The 24437-nt window shown below is 35.0% G+C and overlaps 1 protein-coding gene across 2 annotated transcripts in view; it reads right to left on the bottom strand.

The window, feature by feature from the left end:
• Window positions 1-24437, bottom strand: part of LOC117332257 (coiled-coil domain-containing protein 33-like) — a 47798-nt gene that overhangs the window by 8469 nt on the left and 14892 nt on the right. Inside the window, exons 6-16 of one of the 2 annotated variants that reach the window (XM_033891144.1) lie at window positions 24169-24278; window positions 23954-24058; window positions 22628-22719; window positions 22370-22490; window positions 21155-21287; window positions 17986-18119; window positions 14135-14155; window positions 12025-12096; window positions 11345-11629; window positions 5017-5058; window positions 878-1092 (exon numbers count right to left, since the gene is read on the bottom strand). In XM_033891144.1, coding sequence (XP_033747035.1) covers window positions 878-1092; window positions 5017-5058; window positions 11345-11629; window positions 12025-12096; window positions 14135-14155; window positions 17986-18119; window positions 21155-21287; window positions 22370-22490; window positions 22628-22719; window positions 23954-24058; window positions 24169-24278 — 1330 coding nt within the window. The remainder of the gene's footprint in view (window positions 1-877; window positions 1093-5016; window positions 5059-11344; window positions 11630-12024; window positions 12097-14134; window positions 14156-17985; window positions 18120-21154; window positions 21288-22369; window positions 22491-22627; window positions 22720-23953; window positions 24059-24168; window positions 24279-24437) is intronic. The other variant, XM_033891151.1, reaches the window with a different exon arrangement.

The following is a 24437-nucleotide window of genomic DNA, read 5'->3' as shown; positions in this document are numbered from 1 at the left end:
GGGGAATATTCAGTCCTGTCCCAATATCGTGACCAGTTTTAATCTATCATAAAGAATGAGTTTCTTATACATAGGAAGGAAAATGTTTTAACATATTATTTTGCTTATGTACATGTATATCAACTTAAAATACATTAATTAATAATTACATAGTTTACTTTTTGTTGTAATAGATTGATATAAACAGGATGGTAAAAATACAGGGATATCTTTTTAAATCTTTTTGGCAAACTTTTTGAAGCCCTAATCAAAATACATTTCCCTCTGATCACAGGCATTTGTAGTTATAAATTGAATTATAGGGTGTATACTAGATATCAGGTATTTCATTAGTTATTTGTCAGTTTATAACTACAAGTGCCCGTTCACTGAGATTCATTTGCTGTCAATACTGATATATAGCAATAAACAATAAAATTGTTAATTTTTAAAAAGCAATATCAAAATTGGGTCGGAAATGATTCATTCGATTCCAATGGACATTTTCATTGGAAGGGAAAGGATTTGTTATTGTAGATTAAACTGAATGGATTGCTAATCATTACAGGTACCAAAGAGACCCCTGTGTTAATCAATGGATTAAAATGACATTAGGAATGGTTATAAATACTCCAGGTCTCCCACAGACAGATAACAAAAATCCCTACGATGATACATGTATATAAATGACTGGTTTGTTTAGTAAGAAACTCCAAGGATTACACTGTGGACAATAAGTATACAAGTTAATCATTATACAAATTAATCTACCATATAACATTAATACATGTATATTGAAATGTATGAGAAAACAGTATGGTAATTTTTTTCCAATAATGTCAGGAGACTAGAACATTTTACTATGCATGAGAATGACTTTATATGTTTAAGTATTTACCTCTGTACAGGAGCAGCATACTTTGCGTAAGCGGCTGGTGCGTTGTGTTGTTGAGGTGCACCTTTTGGTGCTTGTCTGGGGACGCGCCCTGTGGGACTCGGCTGTCGGCCCCGGGGAGCATGCTGCTTACCCTGGGGGTCTACAAACACATACTGGTAGTCTGGCAGCACCGAGTCTACAGCACCATGGGGTGGCATCTCACCATCTTTAATCGGCTGTAAAAGTCACAACAATTACATTCAAAATGAAATCCAAGACAGCTCTAACCATTTTGAAGCAATGATTGTTGAATTAATTCTGAATTTTTTTAGACTGAAAATAAAATTTAAGTACAGTGTACATGTAAATATTTGAGAATAACCCGAAGATTATGTATTTTGCAAAATGAAACCAAAATTTTAAATGTTTTGAATTAAATTTATATCTATCTATATTGTATGTAAAGATATCCCTGGGAAAAATTTTGAAAAAGAAAATCTAAAAATTTTTGTTTAATTACCTCTTCCATCTGTCGAACATTGATTTTCCGTGTCCCAGACCCATTTCCCATAGAGATTGGTTACAACAGTTTTCTCTCTTAGTATCTGCAGACACCGATTGTTCCCATAGACAATTACTTATGTTTATTGGTCTCTAAACCCTGTATGTTAACACTTTATTTATAAAGGAAACTTTGTAATAAGTTATGAATATTGTCACTTACATAACAATACAACGTAGAAAATAATCAATTTTCTCTGCACAAAAATTCACCAGTACATTTATGAAATTTCCTGTACATGTGTTAATCAAAGGAAGGAAAAGGTTTCAATTCCTAAAGTACCTTTTCATCTTTCTTTTTATTTTATGGGCCCTGTAGGAAAATGATTGCCTTCAATATGAATAATTCAGAGATGTTTCTGTGAGCATGTTGACTAGTTGTTGCATGCACTGGATACCTGACTGTTACAACATACCATATATCACCTGGTATGGTGTGTATACTGAATGTACCAAATAGCTGTCGTCTCAGCTGTGTATGCAATCGTGCTTAAGAAGGATATATATCAATAGAATTATTCAATATCTATTTCCTGTATGTCTTTACTGTTATAATTAATCATACACATCAATCTGCACAGATCATAGAATTTGTGTGGTTTCAATTTATTTTTGGCACTTTGTTTTGTTTTGTAAAAAAAATATTTTCATAATTGGTATGCAAATTGTAGCGAGATCCAACAATTAAATAATCCCAGATCATTCTAACAACACTATACATTTCTATTGATACTTTATATAACATCCAGGATTTAAATTTTTTCTTATACCTATAACTTCATATAACAGTGTATATAATCTTCAAACAAAATCACCTTCTAAGTCTATAATCTGTATACCTGTATCCCTTCTAAGGTACTTATAATCCCTTACACTGATCTACTGTCAGAAATGAACTACCCTATTCTGATTTAACTTATGTAAATATTACTGTATAAACAGACGTTTAAAATATCATTTGACCGATTAACCTCAGCTACCTGGTCAGTATGGTTAAAGGAAATGTGCTATACCTGTACACACAGGGGTTTAGGGGGAGGGGGAGGGGGAGGGGGAGGGAGAGATTGTTAGAATTTTTGTAATACATTGTATTATAAAAAAAAACTTATCAATTAAAGGTAACAAATAAGAGTTATAATCATGGCTCTCCCTCAAATACAGGGACAATGTACATGTCAGATACATGTACTTAGGAGTGTTTTCAAGTCCAAATAAAATTACATGTTCTTTAATTGTATTTCATATAACCAAAAAAGCTTACTCAACAATTTGTAATTATCAATATTATAGACTTAAGTTCAATATTGTTTTGTAAATAACTTCAAAAAATTAGCAATGTTTATACTTTGTTGAATACTGATTGTTAGTTATTGTTCAAATGTTTATGATTTCAAGAAGAACAAAATCAGGCCTGTGGCCTTAATTTGTATTCCATCGTTATAACATTATGATTGATTAATTAATCAATTAATGATTGATCACTGTTGATTTATGAACACAGAAATCATGATTAATATATCAACATCATTATATAATGCACTGTGGACTTTACACAACTTTAATGTCACTTATTACTAATGATACAGATAATCTTACAAACTTACCTCGGCCGTATATGGACGATAATACATTGTAGCCATCTTGGAAATTTTATCTCAAGTTCAATTAAAATTCCACTTAATTTATTGGCAAATTGATAAGATACTGCCCCAAAAGTTAAGTAAAGTAAAATGTCCACAGATACACACTAAATATCCAAAACAGGTACACTAGATCAATGTTCGTCTAAACTGGAATAATCCTCAAAATCATTTTGCTGGAAAATATGGCTGACAAATATCCTTGCCAAAGATCAGTGTTCTACAAATAGTCTATAAGAGATATTACACAGAATGGTGTATGTATATATATCTCACTGAAAAGATCCCATTTTGGTGAGAGGCTCCTCAGGGTGAAATCCACACAGTTATAAATGTCAAAGTTTGCCCAATCTAAACTAATAAATAACTGGCCTGTGGTCTTACTATCAGTGGTCTCCAATCATTAAGCTAAACTTGGGCTGAAATTATCACACACGGGTAGAAATCAATAGGAAACAAGCCCTGCTGGTGATTCTTTAATGTTTTACCTGGACACACAGGTAAGTTAATTAACTCTTCCCTAGGCTACCCCTTCTGACTACCTGTAGAGTTGTTTACCTATGGCCGCCTGGTTACCCCAAACAAGCCGTTTCACGATTCAACAGGTGATCTAGCTCAACTCATGCCACCCCTATCCGTTCCTTTTAAATGTCTCAAGACGTTATAGTCTGTTCTATATTACTGGTCAGATGACTGATTAGCATTAATACTTTGTGATATAAACCATTTCAAAACAGATGAAAAATATAATTTCTAGAAAAAATGTTTGGTATTTATTCATTTTAATTCATGTAGATAATGAAAGATTACAGTGAAAAATTGATCTTTTGATCTATTGATTTCTTATTTATTAAGAAAATGATGATATCAAAAACAAGTAATCTAAACCAGTAAAAGAAGAAATGATGAGAGAAAAATTGAAAAAAAGAAGATATATTTCAGCTTATGTTTTTATTTGTTATTTTATCCTAACCTAGCAGTACCTAATCCTGAAATGTTTTAAAATAGATTAGTTATTTTCTGGTTTATTTTTTAGTTTATTTGATAATTTAGGGATAATGATATTCATATACAATGCTGAAATTTGAATGTAAGTCATTGTTTCATTGAGCAGAACATACTTCAATTGATTAATATGGTCTTGAAAATAAAAATAAAATAATGATGCATTAGCCACTTTTAATTCAGCTCATAACAGCAGATGATCAAAGTGTTGATTGCCCAGCTAAAGAAGTAATTTTCTGCGATGCTCAGTGGAGCAAAAAATATAAGTGACTTTAGTCGTTTTGATGTATGGCCCACATTTTAATCCTGAGATATGTAACAACAAAATATGTCTGTCTACTCAACCTTCATCATGTAATACCTGTGACTTTAAAATTAACTTCAAAACGGTTTACACTTCAAATAAAATGAAAATACCAAGAAATTATGTTTCATAAATAATTGTAATGACCAGTCACATAAAAGCAGAGAAATTAGTACACCCTCACTCCCATCCTCACTGCTATTCATGGAGAAAGCAAAGGAAAATATCATGTATTTGAAACAAAACCAGCCTTGCAGGGGTAAGCATAATACATGTACAGGTATATATTCAAAAAAATAATGAAAATATAAACACATTGCTAACACTAGTTTTGCTCGATTATCTATACCTGCAAATTGTTAACCTATAATCAAAATAAAACACAAAATTAATAATAAATAATTACACACTTGACACTAAATTACAGCAACATGCCTGGGGTATATGAGTAATGCTACAAATCAAACAACCAATACATCACATTAATGATAAATACCTTTATCCTCTTATAATGAATTTTGTAAATACATAATTGCAACGATCAGTTAAGTGTTACATAAAGCCAAAATAAGTAACACAGAACAACACTTCTGTTAGATCATATGGTACTCCTCAAACATAAAAGAACTTCATGCAGTAGTGTAGCTTACCTCCCCTCCAACATCATTATGGACTTGGTAAAACACTGTGGGCTGTGTTTGTACATAGAGACATATTTAAAGTATTGTCACACAATTCATTAATGGTTTAAATCATGTGTAGGTTGGTTTAATCCTCATAAGTATAAATGAAATCTACCTTATGACCAAATATGCTCATCTTCTAATATTCCATCACAAAAAAAATAGGGAGGGGGGGGGGAGGTTTAAATTTGACACTGTATGCAATAGCAAAGACAGGAAAAAGATGGAATGTTTAACTGTAAAAAAAAATTTCATGGATTGGAATTTTGGAATCAAAAAGTACTGAGATAGTTTTTTTTTCCAGAAATTTAAAAATTTGCCATATATCGGGGGAAATATTTCCGAACTGCAGACCACTAAATTCAGTTCTGATGATGACAACTCTTGCCAAATTTTGGACGGCAGAAGGAAACTAGAATGAAATGAAACTGTGTAGAAGGTTATGGGGATCTAGCTTTAAGTACTTGTTGGTATTTTGGAACCTCAGAACATACTACACAGCTCATAAGAGACTGTTTGATAGTAGCAGGTGTTCTATGTGGAATGGACGTGATGAGCACACAGGTAAATATGGATCTACGAGGGCTGATGGTTTCTACACCTGGCACACCTGTTCATATTGCTGACATACGAGGGCTGAATGATAAGTTATGAGCCTCGTATTGAAGGTGGTACTCAAGGACTTTCTTTTTTAAGTCCCACTATTCTCTGGCAATATAGGGCCGTGCACCCTAGGACTGGTCTCATTTAAATTTTAGCATTCTAATGTAAACAATTTAAGACATGTGGTTTGCAAAATGGACAAAATGGGTAAGGGTTAGGGTTAGGATGAAAAAGTCTGTCATTGCCATGGCTGCTTTTCACGATTGTGGCTTTGATTGATTGAGCATTCCTCTTATTCACCTAATCTTGCCCCATCAGACTTTCACATGCTTCCAAAACTGAAAACATCTATTTAAGGCACCCTTACCCTAACCCTAACATGCAGTGGATGACATTCTGAACAACCAAGAAAAGGAGTTCTATAAAAGTGGCATTAAGGCCCTTGAACACTGCTGGCAAACTTGTATAGATACTGAAGGGGATTATGTTGAAAAATAATACAATCTGCCCACCAAAATTCAAATCCTTCAATATGAGACACAATATATCAATCAGCCCTTGTAGGAACACATTTATGAGTATGCTATAAATGTGCTGCAATATTACAGCTATGCTATGTAAACTAAAGTTATGCTATGGAGAATAGGTATTGAGGCAAAAAGACCAGGACCTACATGTAGATGAAAGACACGAGCTTGCACTTGGGTAGAATTAGGAAGATAGGATCGGTGATATTGAGAAGATATGCAGTGGTATACATGGAAGGATTTGAATCAGAAGTAAGAATGCTAGGTCTTATAGACTGGAGTAGATTTATAAAGCTTAGTTAACAAGAGTAAACTTTGTGATGCATAAATTTGGGATGGGAGTTGGAAAGAAGCTAGAAAAGCAAATATATTTATCATTTATCTTAATTTGAGAACAATTAAGAAACTAGTTCTATCGATTTATATTAATTACTGCTTATTACCTAGATGTATATCTGTGTTAGAGAGTACTCAGAGAAAACCAATATTGGTTGGCAAAACATGTACATTTGTGCATCTGAGAAGAAAGCCATACTACTAAGAAGAAATGGAACTAGGAAAGAAGTTGTGTATTGAAGGTCAAGAATACAAGGGTGAAATACTGAAGGTAAGAAGGAGTAAAGAAAGGAAAACAAGTCAAATTAGGAAGATGGTGTGAGACTAGTTATTCATTTCTTTTTTGGGAAGACAGGAAAAACAGACAAGAGAAGAAAGGGACTTTGAAATCTGCAATGGAATCAACAGTTATAAAAATGAAGACTGAAGAAAGCAAGGAAGACTGGAATGGGGCAGGGAAGGCTTAGGTTGAGCTAGGATGACTGGAATGGATATAGGATGACTGGAATGGAGTTGGAAAAACTGGAGTTGAATGACAAGGCTAGTGTGGAGCTGGGTAGACTAGAGTGGATACAGGATGACTTGAGTGGACATGGGAAGACTGCTGTGGATCTATGAACACAAGAGTGAAGCTTGGAAGACTGGAGTGGAACTGAAAAGACTGGAGTAGAGTCAAAAAGATAGCAGTGGCCTGGGCAGACTGCAGTAACCTGGGAAGACTGTTGTGGCCTGGGCAGACTGTAGTGGGCTCTGATGACTGAGCAGTGGGCTGGGAAGACTGCAGTGGCTTAGGAAGACCGGAGTGGGGCAGGGAAGACTGGTGTTTAGCTAGGATGACTGGAATGGATGTAGTATGACCGGAATGGAATTGGGAACAAGAGGCCCAGGGGCCTTAACGGTCATCTGACTCTAAATTAAAACCCTTATATTATTGTAGTATGCATTCTCTGTAGCAAGTATATAGTGGCACTGTTGGCCATGGTGGCCATCTTGGATATCTGACCGACCCAATAAATAATAACACTTGGTCTGGACCATCTAAGGATCATTTCTGGTAAGTTAGAGCTGAATCCCACCAGTGGAATTTGAGAAGAAGTTTGAAATAGGTGTTGTTCAGGAAAACCATGATTGCGCAATCATGTTACAAAATGGCTGCCATTCCTGACATGCCAAAGTTTTTACAAGGCCGAAAAAATAGCAACACTTTGTTGGCACTCCTTCCTTAACATCCTCACCAATTTCAAGCTCAATGGCACCAGTGGAACTGGAGAAGAAGTTTAAAATGTGTTTTTTAAGATGGCGGATATGGCGGCCATCTTGCATTTCAGACCAATCTAAAAAATAACAACACTTGGTCGTGATCATCTCAGGAACATTTCAGGCAAGTTTCAGCCCAACAGCACTGGTGGAACTTGAGAAGAAGTTTAAAATGTGTTTTCAAAATGGCGGCTATGGGGGCCATCTTGGATTTCGGACTGACCCGAAAAATAACAACACTTGGTCGGGATCATATCAGGATCATTTCAGGCAAGTTTCAGCTCAATAGTACGGCTGGAACTTGGGAAGAAGTTTAAAATGTGTTTTTCAAGATGGCGCCTATGGTGGCCATCTTGGATTTCGGACCGACCCGAAAAATAACAACACTTGGTCATGATCATATCAGGATCATTTCAGGCAAGTTTCAGCTCAATAGCACTGGTGGAACCTGAGAAGAAGTTTAAAATGTGTTTTCAAAATGGCAGCTATGGCGGCCATCTTGGATTTTGGACCGACCCGAAAAATAACAACACTTGGTCGGGATCATATCAGGATCATTTCAGGCAAGTTTCAGCTCAATAGCACTTGTGGAACTTGAGAAGAAGTTTAAAATAAGTTTTTCAAGATGGCGGCTATGGCGGCCATCTTGGATTTCGGACAGACCCGAAAAATAACAACACTTGGTCGGGATCATATCAGGATCATTTCAGGCCAGTTTCAGCTCAATAGCACTGGTGGAACCTGAGAAGAAGTTTAAAATGTGTTTTTCAAGATGGCGGCTATGGCGGCCATCTTGGATTTTGGACCAACCCGAAAAATAACAACACTTGGTCGGGATCATATCAGGATCATTTCAGGCAAGTTTCAGCTCAATAGCACTGGTGGAACTTGAGAAGAAGTTTAAAATGTGTTTTTTCAAGATGGCGGTTATGGCGGCCATCTTGGACTTCAGACCGACCCGAAAAATAACAACACTTGGTCGGGATCATCTCAGGATCATTTCTGGCAAGTTTCAGCCCAACAGCCCTGGTGGAACTTGAGAAGAAGTTTAAAATAAGTTTTTCAAGATGGCGGCTATGGCGGCCATCTTGGATTTCGGACGGACCCGAAAAATAACAACACTTGGTCGGGATCATATCAGGATCATTTCAGGCCAGTTTCAGCTCAATAGCACTGGTGGAACCTGAAAAGAAGGTTAAAATGTGTTTTTCAAGATGGCGGCTATGGCAGCCATCTTGGATTTTGGACCGACCCGAAAAATAACAACACTTGGTCGGGATCATCTCAGGATCATTTCAGGCAAGTTTCAGCTCAAAAGCACTGGTGGAACTTGAGAAGAAGTTTAAAATGTGTTGTTCAAGATGGCGGCTATGGTGGCCATCTTGGATTTTGGACCGACCCGAAAAATAACAACACTTGGTCGGGATCATCTCAGGATCATTTCAGGCAAGTTTCATCTCAATAGCACTGGTGGAACTTGAGAAGAAGTTTAAAATGTGTTTTTCAAGATGGCGGCTATGGCGGCCATCTTGGATTTCGGACCGACCCGAAAAATAACAACACTTGGTCGGGATCATCTCAGGATCATTTCAGGCAAGTTTCAGCTCAATAGCACTGGTGGAACTTGAGAAGAAGTTTAAAATGTGTTTTTCAAGATGGCGGCTATGGCGGCCATCTTGGATTTTAGACTGACCCGAAAAATAACAACACTTGGTCGGGATCATCTCAGGATCATTTCTGGCAAGTTTCAGCCCAACAGCACTGGTGGAACTTGAGAAGAAGTTTAAAATGTGTTTTCAAAATGGCGGCTATGGCGGCCATCTTGGATTTCGGACTGACCCGAAAAATAACAACACTTGGTCAGGACCATCTCAGGATCATTTCAGGCAAGTTTCAGCTTAATCCCACTGGTGGAACTTGAGAAGAAGATTGAAATGTGAAAAGTTTACGGACGGCGGACGGCGCACGGCGCACGGCGCACGGCGGACGACGACGGACGAAGCATGATGGCTATAGGTCATCCTGACCCTTCGGGTCAGATGACCTAAAAATGGAGTTGAATGGCAAGGCTAGTGTGGAGCTGGGTAGACTAGAGTGGAAACAGGATGACTTGAGTGGAGCTGGGAAGACTGCTGTGGATCTATGAACATTAGGGTGGAGATTGGAAGACGGGAGTTGAACTGGAAAAACTGGAGCAGAATTAAAACTATAGCAGTGGGCTGGGAAGACTACAGTAGCCTTGGAAGACTGTAGTGGGCTGGGAAAAGTGTAGTGGGCTTGGAAGGCACCTGGGCTGGAATGACAGGGCCGTGGCCGGGGAAGACTAGTGGGCTTGAAAAACTAATCCGTGGGGTGGGAAGACTGAGCGGTGTGCTGGAAAGACTGTAATGGGCTTGGAAGACTGAGCAGTGGGCTGGGAAGACTGTAGTGTGCTGGGAAGACGTCAGTGGGCTGGGAAGACTGTAGTGTGCTGGGAAGACGTCAGTGGGCTGGGATGACTGAGAAGTGACCTGGGTGCAGACTGTAGTGGAACCGAGAAAGAAGACTGAGCAGTTGGATGGGAAGACAGCAGCTGGATTGGAAGACAGCAGCTGGATTGGAAGACAGCAGTAGCCTGGGAAAACTTTGCAGTGGGCTTGGGAAAACTGTAGTGGGATGGAAAGACTGGATAAGACTGTATTGGGCCGGGAAAACTGTAGTGGGCTGGGATTACTGTAGTGGGCTTGGAAGACTGAGTAGTGGGCTGGTATGACGGTAGTGGGCTGGGAAGACTGAGCAGTGGCCCGGGAAGACTGTAGTGTGCTGTAGTGGGCTTGGAAGACTTAGCAATGGGCTGGGAAGACTGTTGTGGACTGGGAAGACTTGTGGGCTGGGAAGACTAAGTAGTGGGCTGGGAAGACTGAGTAGTGGGCTGGGAAGACTGTTGTGGGCTGGGAAGACTGTGCATGGGGCTGGGAAGACTGAGAAGTGGGCTGGGAAGACTGAACAGTGGGCTGGGAAGACTGTGCAGTGGGCTGGGAAGACCGTAGTGGATCTATTAACACTAGAGTGGAGCTTGGAAGAATTGAGTGGAACTGGAAAGACTGGAGTAGAGTAGAAAACATAGCAGTGGGCTGGGTAGACTTTAGTGTAGCTGAGATGACTAAGCAGTAGCTTTGGAAGACTGCAGTAGCCTGGGAAGACTACTGGGCTGGGCAAACTGTAGTAGGCTGGGCAGACTGCAGTAGCTTTGGAAAACTGTAGTGGGCTGGGAAGACTGAAGTGGAGCTTGGACAATTAGAGTGGAGCTAGCATCATTGGAATGGAGCTACAGAAACTAGAGGGGGGGTGGGAGCTGGGAAGACTGGAGAGGAACTAGGAAGACAGATATCGAGCTTGGAAGTCTGAGAGAGCTTTGGAAAGTGGAAATAAAGGTAAAATGACATTTAAGAATAAATCTTATGAATATACAAGGACTTTGATACTAAATAAAAGTAAAACTAGGAAATGTTTAAAAAGTGTGCAAGAGAGATTTACATGTGATTTACCATAAGAATTGCTTGAAGTTAAAACGACCAGTACTGAGTACTTACAGAGAGTGGCCTTTTCTTCTGCTTCCTCATGTAATATCCCCCACCTGGAGGTGTTGGTATGAGTCGACCAGTGATTGTATCAGTATCTTCTTCGTCTGATTCTTCCCCACTACCTTCTTCCTGCTCTTTTGTGACAGCTGAGCCTTCTGTGTGAACACTACCCTCCTCTCCCTCCACCTTCAATACATCCGGGGTTGTGCGAAAGTAGGTGTCCGACTGATCTGGGAACAAGTCCAGAGTCGGAAGGCCGTCTATATCACTATAGGATACCATAGTATCTGGGTCCTGAAATGTAAAATATGCCAATGTTATCTCATATCTCAGGTCACCAAATACACCATCTAGATCAAATTATTGTTGGGTTCTTAACACTATTTATTATTTAAATGGTTCTGTTGCTCATGGTTCTCATTTTGAGAACATGGCATTTGATATATTCCCCTACATTTACATATAGGTTACTGTTGATGAAACAAAATAGTTATCCTTCAGAACACCTGGTCTTATTCATTCTTCTACATTCTTCTAAAGGACATTGTTTACACTGGATTCAAGTATACTTGCAAGGAGGGCGAGTATTTCATAGAGTTTTCAGTGCTTTTTCTTATTCAAACACTTTCTGGACTGGAAACACAAATATGTGATTATTTTTCCCATTTTTTTTACGATTGCAGACTTACTGTGGTGGTGATGAGACGCAGCACCATGCCAACCTTAGGAGGGTCGCCGTTTATATCCTCCACTTCCTCACCCTACAGTGAGTTAACAGGTAATGATAAAGTCTTCATACTTTATTATTAGCTCTTTCCTACTGATCATGAGCATTTCAACTTTGATAAATACAATTTTACCAAAAAAAAAACCACTTATACAGAAAATTTCAAATTGATATTTTTCTCAAAAGTAGAAACTGTTTTCACTGTGAACTTTTTTCACCGCTGTTCAGTTGATGGCATGAAAATCCTTGTATTTTTAAAACAATCAACAGAAGAAGAAAAAGTTTAATGATATTATATAACAAAAATTGAAAAAATCATCTTCATTATGAAATATTATTTTAGATGAATTTTTTTCTTAGATGACCAAATTAGCATAATAATTAAGTTTATCACAAACCTGATTATTTCTGCATCACTTAAAATATTAATCACATTTAATAGGATAATAACTAAAGAAGACAGAGAGGCACAGACTAAGAATCTAGGAAGTTATGCAAACACAGCAGTATACTTGTAGTTAGTGCAAAGAAGATCATGATTATTGTCTCTACACAAAGAAGAAAAAAAGGTTAGTGATTTATAGGTATGAAGGTAAAAAGTCTTTCAATACTTTGTGTTTGAAACACAAGCTCCATGTAATATTCCACAAGGATTGGAATTTCCATACTCATGACTCCTAGATGAGTTCAAGAAATTTCTTTAGAAAATAAGTGTGAAGTCCCCTGTTGCCAGGATGGCTAAATAATACCTCCTTCTCTCCAATCCACCCCTAGTCCCGTTCTGCCTCATGCACTTTTTAATAGATTCAAAAATGAGGGAAAGGGAGGTTTGGTTTGTATTGTTTAACATTGTATCAACAGCTATGGTCATTTAAGGTTGAGGAAAACAGCAGCAAAGTTGCACAACTTCAGAGAACATGTATGCTGAGTACAAAAGTTTTGAGAAGTTTTGAGGAAAAGTTCTAGAAGAGTTGTCTGAAGAAAAATTCTGTCAACAAACAATAATACAAAAAATCAATCCAGATACCCAACTTCAGTATGGAATGACTACAATCCACAAAGTTTCAAAAAAAAAACTGTAGGGGGAGTTGTCCAGACAAAATTCAATCTATGATCATATATCAAAGGAGTATACCTGCCATAAAGAAATATCTATCTCATCACAGGATTTCTGTTGGTTACAATGGCAACCAAAAGTCATGCATTGTTTGGGGAAAATAGTACCCTTTGACCTGCTATTCTTCAAGACCCAAACAGGTATACCAACTTTCAGTTAAATCAGACAATATCTAACTTAACCAATCAGAAGCCCCCATTATGGTTCAGTGGTAACAATTCTTGAAATACACGATGTATCATCTTATGTTTATGTGCTTTAAAGTTACACTATTTGACCATGTTGGAATGAGATGTATCTATGGTTCATCAAAAAAATTACATCAAAATTGGTGCACGGCATTTGGAGGAAAAGCCCAGACAATATTTATGGATGACAGAGTAACTTCAGTAAACACCCGTCCTAAGCATGCAGATCTAGTATAACATGCAGTTAGAAAATCAGAAAAAAATTGTTTGCTGTGCAAGATATATCAGGGAGGTGAGTGTGTAGAACTATGGAACAAATGAGCATGCATTGTATTAAATGTCAATGAGACACTGATATTTTTAATCTAGTAAGGATTGTGTGTGAAAACTGGCTCCTTTTTTCTTTTCCTTCAAAATAATATCTTTTTATCCACACAAAATGTTGCTTTTTAAGTTAAGTAAAAAACGGATAATTTCAAAAGCAATGACTTTCTTTAAAATAAATAACTTCATTTTAATATATATAGTTCAGCTCTATAAAAGAAACATAAAATAAAGAAAACCAATTCTATCAATATATATCAAAAGATTTTAAACATAAGTTTGCTACTTCAAAGAAATGGAGCCAAGAACATGCAATAGTTTGTCAGTAAGGAAGTGCAGAGTTAAATGTATATATTTAATGTGGTGTTGATTTGATAAAACTTCACCACAAGGAAGACTACCATACTGGTGCATGCAGCTATACAATGCTTATAGAAACTTACAGTTAGCACATCTTTAAAAACCTTAAAGAGAATCAAATACTCAAGTTCAAAATCTAAATATAATTAAACATTTGACAATCTTATATATTTCTTAAGTTTTTCACGGAGCCTGGAGAATGCTTTAGTATTCCTTTATTGAACTATAATTCCGCTGTATCTTCTGTACAATGGTTTCATTGGTCGTATTGCCCTCAACCAGAATAGAACATTTGGGTATAGTTTTACAAAACTGAAACTAAAATGATGTCAATGCTGCTTCATGTCTCACAACTAGCACCTCTTAAATCATTTCAATTCTTTAAAGCTGTAATTTAAAATACAGATTAACATTGGTCCCACAGTATTAGATGACTACTTCGTTTGATTATGACATCTATTGGTGTAAAATTAAAACGTTTAAGATTTATAGTAACACTTTGTAGTATATTTGTATACAAACATTTCTAATAGGATTCTTAAGTCATAATTGCTCACAAGTATTTTTATCAGAATGTCAAGAATCTAATAAAAATTAAATCACTTCTGAAATTTATACACATTTTTACTTTTTATGTATTTATTGAATGTTGGGCAGTTCAACACAGAGTTATATAGAAAATCATGCAGTATATATCGTAATTCAACACAGAGAATAAGGCAATTCAACACTGAATGCTGCTTAAATGGGTAATTCAAAATTGAATACAGGTCATTTCAACACTGAATAAAGGGTAATTCAAATATTCACATTTGATGTAAATGCATTTTTAATGCATTTCATTATTGTCAGTAGGACACGTATATATTATTGATTAATACATTGTCGAATTGTTGATCGATTTGTTGAATATTAGCTTTATGGTATATACAGGTGATTAAAACAACAAAACGACGACAAGTAAAAACGACGACAAGTAGACAACAGTGTTAAAGACTTTCATGATCATATATAGAATACATACTCAATAAATATATATAAAAAAAACCATTAAAGTCTTATAACATGGGAAATAATTCAATTGTCATAAAATAGATCACAATATGCCAAACACAAATTTTATTTCACGCAGTCAGACCCAAGGAAAATAAAATCAACCATCTATTCTCCAAAGTAAAGAGTGAAACCATATTGAACGAATGAATAATTGTGTGACTCCTTGTACACCAGCCAAACCCAGAAGCTGAGCACATTCATCAAATGTATAAAATGTCAAGACACCATTGAAATAGTGATACCATTATAGAAAAGCATAGCCTTAACAATCTCAGTCCATTGTATTGTGTGTTTATAACATAATTAAACATGGATTTATTAGTCATCATCAAACTTGTTCGAATTAAGCAGTTCAATACTTCACTACTGATTATGAAATTAATTATAATTTTGAATTTGAATTTAAACTGCATATTAAATAAAATAGATAGCACTAATCTTATGCCTTAACTAAACCTCGACACTGCATATGTGTTGTAGAATTTACATAAATATTAATTAGGAAACTACTATGAGAATTTTTTTTTTCAAAATTAACTTTTCAGTGTCTAATCTATACTGAAGCAGCATATTCTAATTTTGACTCGGATAGAGAAAAATATTTATGAATATGATATAATAAACAAGTTTTTAAAAAATGATACTTAATGGCGTAGTGTAGAGCTTAATCCTGGATACAATAACCCCATCAGGTGTATCAAACACATTTTGGTTAAAGAGTACAATGTGAGGTAAACTTTCCCAAATATTGATAATACAAATGTACATGTATTTGTAAAATGCAATTTATTGAATTAAGGATAAACATAAAATCACGTTTACGACTTGATAAATTGATCTAAAATCAATATTTGAAATTGAAATTGACTTTGAAAAAATATTTGAGAAAATTTGCCTCATCATTTATAATACATGTAATTCAATCCCTTGATGTTATTGTTCCTTTCTTTACAAACCTGTTTTATAAACCTAAACTGCAAACAGTAAATAAACAAGAAAAAATATTATCAAAACTAATTTAGAAAGTCTGATGGAGAAACGATAGGTAAAAGTTTTATTCATATAAGATCAAATTGATTATTTTATTTCTAAAGGCTTTTTTCTGAACAAATAGCATCAGCCAAACATTTAATTTTCAGTTTCAAACAAAAATTCTATATAAAACATTTCAGTTAATATGAAAACACCAGCTGGTCCAGCACAAAGCCTAATGGTAAAGTAATTGAAGTCACTTAATGTCAGCATAAACAAATATTATTTAAGTATTGAAAACCAAAATGTTCAAATGGTTCCATGTCTGAAATATAAGTGTTACATTATGACACAGAGTATTATTTGCTTTCTCAAATAACCATGTATCAGTAGCTGACTCAAAGTCCTCTAAAGCAGGACACTATAGGTAAAGTTCCTCTAGCTCTGCCTGGACTGAGGAACATCAGTACCCATAATTAAATTAAAGTAAATTGAAACCCAAAGCGGAATATTTGCCAATAAGGTACCCAGACACATTAATCACCAATTTTATTACTACATTTTCTACTCATATTAAATATATTCTCAACATCACAACACACAAACATTAACTTGAAATTCAAATTTAATACAAACATATTCCTTTCAATTTCTCAATAAAAACTTCGATTTTTGTAAGAAAGGGCATTTTTCACAGCTATTCGTTTTCAAACTATTCCTTAAAATAGAATTTATATTTAGGATATAAAATAAGAAATGTATTTACATGCATATATCTATTATAAAGTAAATTTAAAGATTTGAATCTTTGCAATACACACACAGACACGTATGTACACAGCAAACCACCCAAACATTAAATACTGCACCTCATATTCTGCTAATATCTCGTCTAGAAACTGAAATCATACAGACTTGTATTTCTGATATGCACTAGCTGTTTTCTTCATTATATAACTTAAAATCACTTTTTAATACGCTTCAATATACATGTACGAGGGATGATTGATAAGTTGTTAGTCTCGTATTGAAGGCAGTACTCAAGGATATTTTTTGTTGAAGTCCTTCTATTCTCTGACTATATAGGGCAATGTACCCAAGGATTGGTCTCATTTGGTAAGTTTATATCGATGATGTAGCGCTCTAAAGTAAACAAGACAAGCTGCTTCTGCAAACAGGACAAAATCGGTTAGGGTTAGGGTGAAAGAGTGTCATTGTCATGGCTGCCATTCAGGATTGTGGCTTTAAATTGATTGAGCATCAACTTTATTCATCTGATCTCACTCCATCAGACTTTCTTCTATTTCCAAATCGAAACAGCAATTCCAGGCACCCAAATGCTAACCCTAACCCTAACATGCAGTGGATGACGTTCTGAACAGCCAAGAAAAGAAGTTCTATAAAAGTGGCACTGAGACCCTTAAACACAGCTGGCAAAAGTGTATAGATACTGAAGGGATGTTGAAAAGTAATACAATATGTCCGGCAAAATTCAAATTCTTCAATACGAGGCTCACAACTTATCAATCAGCCCTTGTATACACATGTATATAAATTACATCACTTTTAGACAAAAACAATATGAACCAACACATATATAGTACGAGTATAAATGAATTTTTTGAAGGGATTCGAGAGGGTATCACCTAACTAAGTAGGTCAGTAGTCATTGTTTAAATTTAATTTTCTTCTCAGTCTTTTTCTATTTTGGAAAAAAAATGTTAAAAGTTTTTAAGTATGACATATTACAATTCATTGTGTGATATAGGTCATTTACTAACTCAGCTTGAAATTATAACTACACAATTGTTACATTTGTATCATAAAAAAATGAAATGTCGTAGTGTCAACGGTAACTTTACCTAACCTGTCAAGTCAAGTGAAAGTCACTTAAAATTGGTCCTACCTGAATAGGCACGCCCTCCAACCTGAGGCCATGTTTCGCCCGCGGTGATGTGAGTTCTGAATATAAATCCTTTTCCATCTGGATTGCTGAGTAGCCTATTGGGCTGCGGACTTTCCAGAACTGATCAGACATAGCTACAAATCAGGACAAGTAAAGATATTTAAACACAATGTGTTAACAAATTTAAACATAAATTCTTCTTCCTAATTTCAAGCTGAAATTTGACTTGATCCCTCATTCTGCAAGGGTGTGATCTCATTGTAAAAAAAACCTGTTTATTTTGTATAAAGCTTTTAATCTAATCAAGGAATATTCAATAACAAACAAAATTTACACAGATATTGATCTGCTTCAATATAGCAAGAAATAAATCAGAATAAATAAGCATTTAACTCCATTAAAATTGAAACTTTATACCTGTATGATCTTACATTTAAATTCACATTCTACATATCAGAACTGCTGGTAGTTGTTTTATTTTTTTTTAATAATCAAGTTTTTATAGAAAATAGGATAGTAGGAATAAGCTACTCGAAATAAGGAATTTTGTTTAATGTTTATTACAAGACAGAGTAAGAGAAACATTAAATCCATAAGAAAAATTCAAAAGGGAAGGAAAATCTCACAGAAATGGAAAACTAGGAGACTTGTCAGATTTTCTTTTCATACCTATAAAACTGTTTGTTGAAACGTTTATACCATTTGTAACAGTTTAAAAGTAAAAAAAAATACAAATATAGATGATAAATTAACACGCCATGATATTTATGAAAGTGAAATAATTTTCATATCAAACCTTTACAATTTTATTTTTTTGTATATTTTCATATCGAACCTTTATATTTTTCAAAATTCTAATCAGCAAAATTTCCTGATAATAACCTTGAGTACAAAATCGCATTTGTAAAAAATAGCTGTTATTACAATTTGCAAGTAAATACATTTCAAAGAGAATAGATATATGCATGCTATACACATTATACATATTACTTTATATATATTGGTAACAAAAGTGTTCAATGTTTTGCACCTGCATCAACACATAAAGTTAGAAAATAACTGACACCAACATGTTATTTTGACAGACAATGTAAACAGAAGATTCCCATATAGTCTCACACATGAAATGTCTCTACGAATTCATTTTTACCTTGCTATTTTATTTGGGTTATATTTAGGACTTAGATGAGTCATTTTTTCTGTAGCTTTCCAATGTCAATCTGCAGCCATGTTACTTAAGTTGCTCAACCAAGTGAAGAGAAATTGATTTTACGAAGACAGTGGTGAACATGTTCATACTGTCACATATTCTTATGATGGTCCTTATATACTGTGCAATATAATTCTAATAAATGCTCTATCCATTTGACAAACTTAACATATGGTAAAATGAGCGTCCATGCCTTAGCATCATGTTTATACTGGTATCATTTTATATTTTCAGTACTCTCAGTACTTTGATTTTTGTTACTATTGATTCGGTACTTAGAAGTGCAATAACTTTGAAATCAAGTATGAAAAGAATACATAAAATCTAACATTTCAAGCATAAAGGTTGAACATTCTGGAAAGTAAAATTCTAAACCATTTATGAAATATATATTTATAACTGAATGTGATTTGTTCATCATTTTTGTTTTCAACAAACCAGATACTTTTCAGTTCTCTCAGTACTTTGATAGTTGTCGTTATAAAAAGGACCAAAGCTTTGAAAAAAAAGTATAAAGTACTAGGTAAAAACCAACATATCCTATCTCAAGGTTCAACATTCTAGATTGGTATTATTAATCAAAGGTATATATATTCATTTCCTTTCAAATCTGTTAATCAAATATGTGTACAGTCAATCATCCTATAGTACATTTGAAAACGAAAAATCTTTGAATAAGACAAAGATAATATTCTACTGGTAACCCCTATAAGGCTTTAGTCTTGTGTTATTCAAGATAACATGATTATTTGTAACAAGTATTTTCATTGCATATGGCTTCAAAAATGTATGTTATCAGCCCATAACATGAAAAACAACATGACTGTAACCTCACTTTTAATTCACTGATACAGTGGTGTAATAATTTCTAAGAGAAAAGAGCTCATCAATAAATGCAGATTTCCAAAGGTATTGTGTAAATTAGATTAAATTCACTTACTTCAATATATTTTTTTATGTTATGGAGCTTTAACACACAAAAAAACCCAGAGTGTACACACAAAGAATGTTGACTGTACACTTATTTAAGAGAGTAAAATTCAAGAGTATACAGTGTATATATATGACAATTTTCCCATGACCATATACAAACCAGTGTAACTTGCACTTGTACTAGAAGGAACGGAAACTGTAAGAAACGTTAACGAAATGCTGACACATACCAAATATTACATTATAAGTGTTAAAACTTTGGAGAAATACTTAATGGCACATGGAAACATTTAACATAAAACCAAACTGACACAACATACAGTAATATTCAAAAATCAAGGTAATACTGACACATACAAAAAAATGTCTTAACAATTAATATAAGTCTCATATATAATGAGTTATTTTTAAAATGCTTCTCCAACTAGCACACAAAAATGACAACTTTTGTTAATGTGATTTTACACAATTGACCCATGTGACCTTGAAAGTAGGTCAAGGTTGTTCAATTATGGAAGCTTCAGGTAGCCCATCATCCAATCTAGCACACTCTGGCCTTATATCGTGATCCTGGTTCTTTTGGTCAATGAGAAGTTACTTAGAAGAAAAAATTGATGCCAGATACCACGTACATCACAGAATATGCTTAATTTCTCTTTGGACAGGTGAGCTAATAAAGCTGACATCTTTAATTTCAAGTTCAATCATTTATGCAAGCAGAAGACTACTTATATGATTCAAAGCAAAAAAGCCAACTCCTTGATAAATATCCAATCCACAGCACATTAGTGATTACACTACTCTAGCTTTTCTATGGTATATTACACTGATCAATACTAAAATAAACAACAATCCATCATTAAAATCCTGTTTCCATTGAAACTTAACTGACATGTACTATACAAGATAACTAAACTAGAATTAAAAAGAACTTGATTAATTAAACTGGAATTGAACTAAAATTATCACAAAAATGAAGATGAAATTATTTTGGAAAGTTAAATATTTTTGGAAATCCTTTCTCACCAGCAGTGGCAATGTAGTACTCTAGGACTAAGGCAGCACCAGGGGTGAACAATGTAGCTTTGTCTCGTTCGTCACAGAATAGGTACGGATGATTCCACAATGGCTGGGTGTCAGGACGACCAGGTAAACTTATCTATAATACAGATATCACAACATTTACTGATTTGTTACTTACTTACAAAAAAGTGTCAAAAATATCATGCATCTACTATTTACTCTATTTGACACATCAATTTTGTGTTCTTTTGAATTTGAAAGTACATGTACATGCAATATGAGAGAGTGGTCATAATGTTTTGTTCTCTACGCAAAGAACAAAGGGACTTGCTGGGTCTTTATCTAGTATCAGAGTTAAGCCATCTACTGTATTTGACCTAATACCAGGTAAGCACACAAAAACCCAAAAGGGGTGCATTCAATAAATTCATGTACAGAGAAAAAATTCTGTGTGAATTTGGGTGAAAAAAAAGGGTTTGTTTTCTCCATTTACATACCTTAATGAAACGAAAACAATCTAGAGACTTTGGTTAAAAGACTGAAGATTATATTATAGGCAGATCAGTGAGGAAGAGAATTTTTCATGTGTTAAAATAAGCACACCCACCCAATTTTCCTGAATAAGGTGGGGGTGACCTATAGGGGTAGGTGGGCTAATTAGGTCATACAGTATTGTACACTGCACACTGGTAGTTTTAATACATTGGGATGTGGAAATGGGAGAAAGTCATATTTACTCAAACTTAAAGCCTCATTGTCATCCTGTTGTGGACAGAACTTTGATACTCACTGAAGTAAGCCATGTTTTGTTTATGATGAGTCAGATTAGAAGGCAGAATTATTTAAAATGAAGAGAAATTTCTTTTACTCAATTGAGTACTGAAGCCATGTCTTATTTTGTGCCAAATTGTTAAGGTAGTGGTACATGTATCAAGAACTCCTGATAGAACAATTGGGGACAATACCCTTTGTTGTACTCCATTGTCTTGTTCTAACTAGGAGTTTTGAAGGTTTCAGAATGGAAAGATTGGAAGAAATGTTTTCATTCTCACCTGAGATATAAGGGAAATATTTTTGTACACATTTGATTGGAAAAAGTCTTTTGGGAGATGGCAAAACATATTTTAGGAAGGAGATAGGGAACTTCCTGGATGCCTGATTAAAAATATTTGGACTTGAGTTTAAAGGCAGCAGGATTGGGAGAAATGTTGTGCTCACCTGAGGGAAGCCATGTTTTGTCCTGGGTGGGACTTTGAATGAGGCCGGGTGAGGAGAAGGAAAGGTCACACTTGTCATACTGACTGCTGCAGTTCGAGGATGTGAGAGTAGATTGTCACTCCTACAACAAAGTCACGGATGATTAAAATATAATTTACTGTCAACAAAATCACAATTAATTAAAATCACTTTCATAATAAAAATGTCTCATAATGTGTCGTTGTATCCACATTTGACAGAAGCATGATGCCAACTTACTTATAGTTATAATAGTCAGGTACCATCCTGGCCACAGCAATGAGTGGGCCTAGTGGATGTTTGAATGGCTTCTGGACCGCTCGCAGCATCACCTGTAACCAAACAACCATTTCAGTTAGCTAGCTTGGCCACACAAAATTTTACTGTAAAGTAGTTTTTTTTCAATGATTCAAATCATTGTGACTTTGCCAAACTCTTTATAAATAAATGTAATTTTCATGGAAATGCATCATATTTTTCTCAATTCATTTAATTTTCAAGGTATATGTACATGTATCTTATTAATAGAAACATTAACAATAACATAAACAAACAGCTGAAACAAAACAAACTTTTTCACAGCAATAAGAAAATATACAAAACACCAACAAATACGTTAAAATTGATAAACATCTGAAAATCAAGACTTCAGATCTAACAGAATACATTTTACCTCTAAATATACAGGTTCCTCTATACGTAAATCAAACTAGAATATAAAACAAATTTTGACAGACATAATTCTTCCTTATGGCAATGAAGCAGTCGCATTCTTATGAGTCAGCAAATGGACGATGGGTACTTCCTTTTGCATTTATAGTAAGTCTATATATCAGGGAAAATGTACAAATTGCCAGATCTAGGAATCAAGTTTATCTCGGAATCAGATCTAGGAATCAAGTTTATCTCAGAATCAGATCTAGGAATCAAGTTTATCTCAGAATCAGATCTAAGAATCAAGTTTATCTCAGAATCAGATCTAAGAATCAAGTTTATCTCGGAATTAGATCTAGGAATCAAGTTTATCTCGGAATTAGATCTAGGAATCAGGTTTATCTCAGAATCAGATCTAAGAATCAAGTTTATATCAGAATCAGATCTAGGAATCAAGTTTATCTCAGAATCAGATCTAGGAATCAAGTTTATCTCAGAATCAGATCTAGGAGTCAAGTTTATCTCAGAATCAGATCTAAGAATCAAGTTTATCTCAGAATCAGATCTAGGAATCAAGTTTATCTCAGAATCAGATCTAGGAGTCAAGTTTATCTCAGAATCAGATCTAGGAATCAAGTTTATCTCAGAATCAGATCTAGAATCAGATCTAGGAATCATATGGTCATCACTGAACTATAGATCTACAGGAATCAAAAGTATAACAGAATCAGATTTAAGAACCCAGCAGTTTTGGTGAACTATTTTTGGTATAGCAGTTTTAGTGTATTTTAGCTACAAGAAGCAAGCAAAAGTACCTGGTATAGAAATTTGATATTCTACCATGCACCATTCTGATTTTAGATTCTGATAAGTCCACCAATAAAACACATTTAGTGGTCACCGAATACTGACCTCCACTCCTAGGTACTGAGGTGAGGCTGGATCCTTGATAAGATGGTCAAGCTTCCGTGTGACAGTGACAAAGGTTCGGACTCCAGTCTTTATCCCCTGAACAGGCTGTGATAAATAGAACAAACTATCAATGATACCCTGTTTTTCCCCATCTGCTGTATCTGTATAGAGACAATCAGTAGATAAAGAGACATCTATGTGTGGATGATGCTTACTTTGACCAGTTCCAGGTGATATTGATGGAAGGGTTCTAGGTAAGCCATAGGGATCTCATAACTGACAAGTCTCTCTTTAGTTGGGCCATCAGCCGCAGCAATCACTAGCACTGTAAAAGGTGTACACAATCTCATAAAACAACAATATATTCTTTGTATTGTTTGAAGTGTGTCAAAATATCCAGATTTAAAATTTACTCAAAAATAAAATTAATGTTCCTACTTTGTAAAATAGGTGATTTTGTAAAAGTTTTTACATCTTATCTTAA

The sequence above is a fragment of the Pecten maximus genome, chromosome 1 (genome assembly GCF_902652985.1).
Source record: "Pecten maximus chromosome 1, xPecMax1.1, whole genome shotgun sequence".
NCBI lineage: Eukaryota > Metazoa > Mollusca > Bivalvia > Pectinida > Pectinidae > Pecten > Pecten maximus.
Note: the sequence above shows the minus strand (reverse complement) of the source record. Positions and strands in the feature narration are given on the sequence as shown.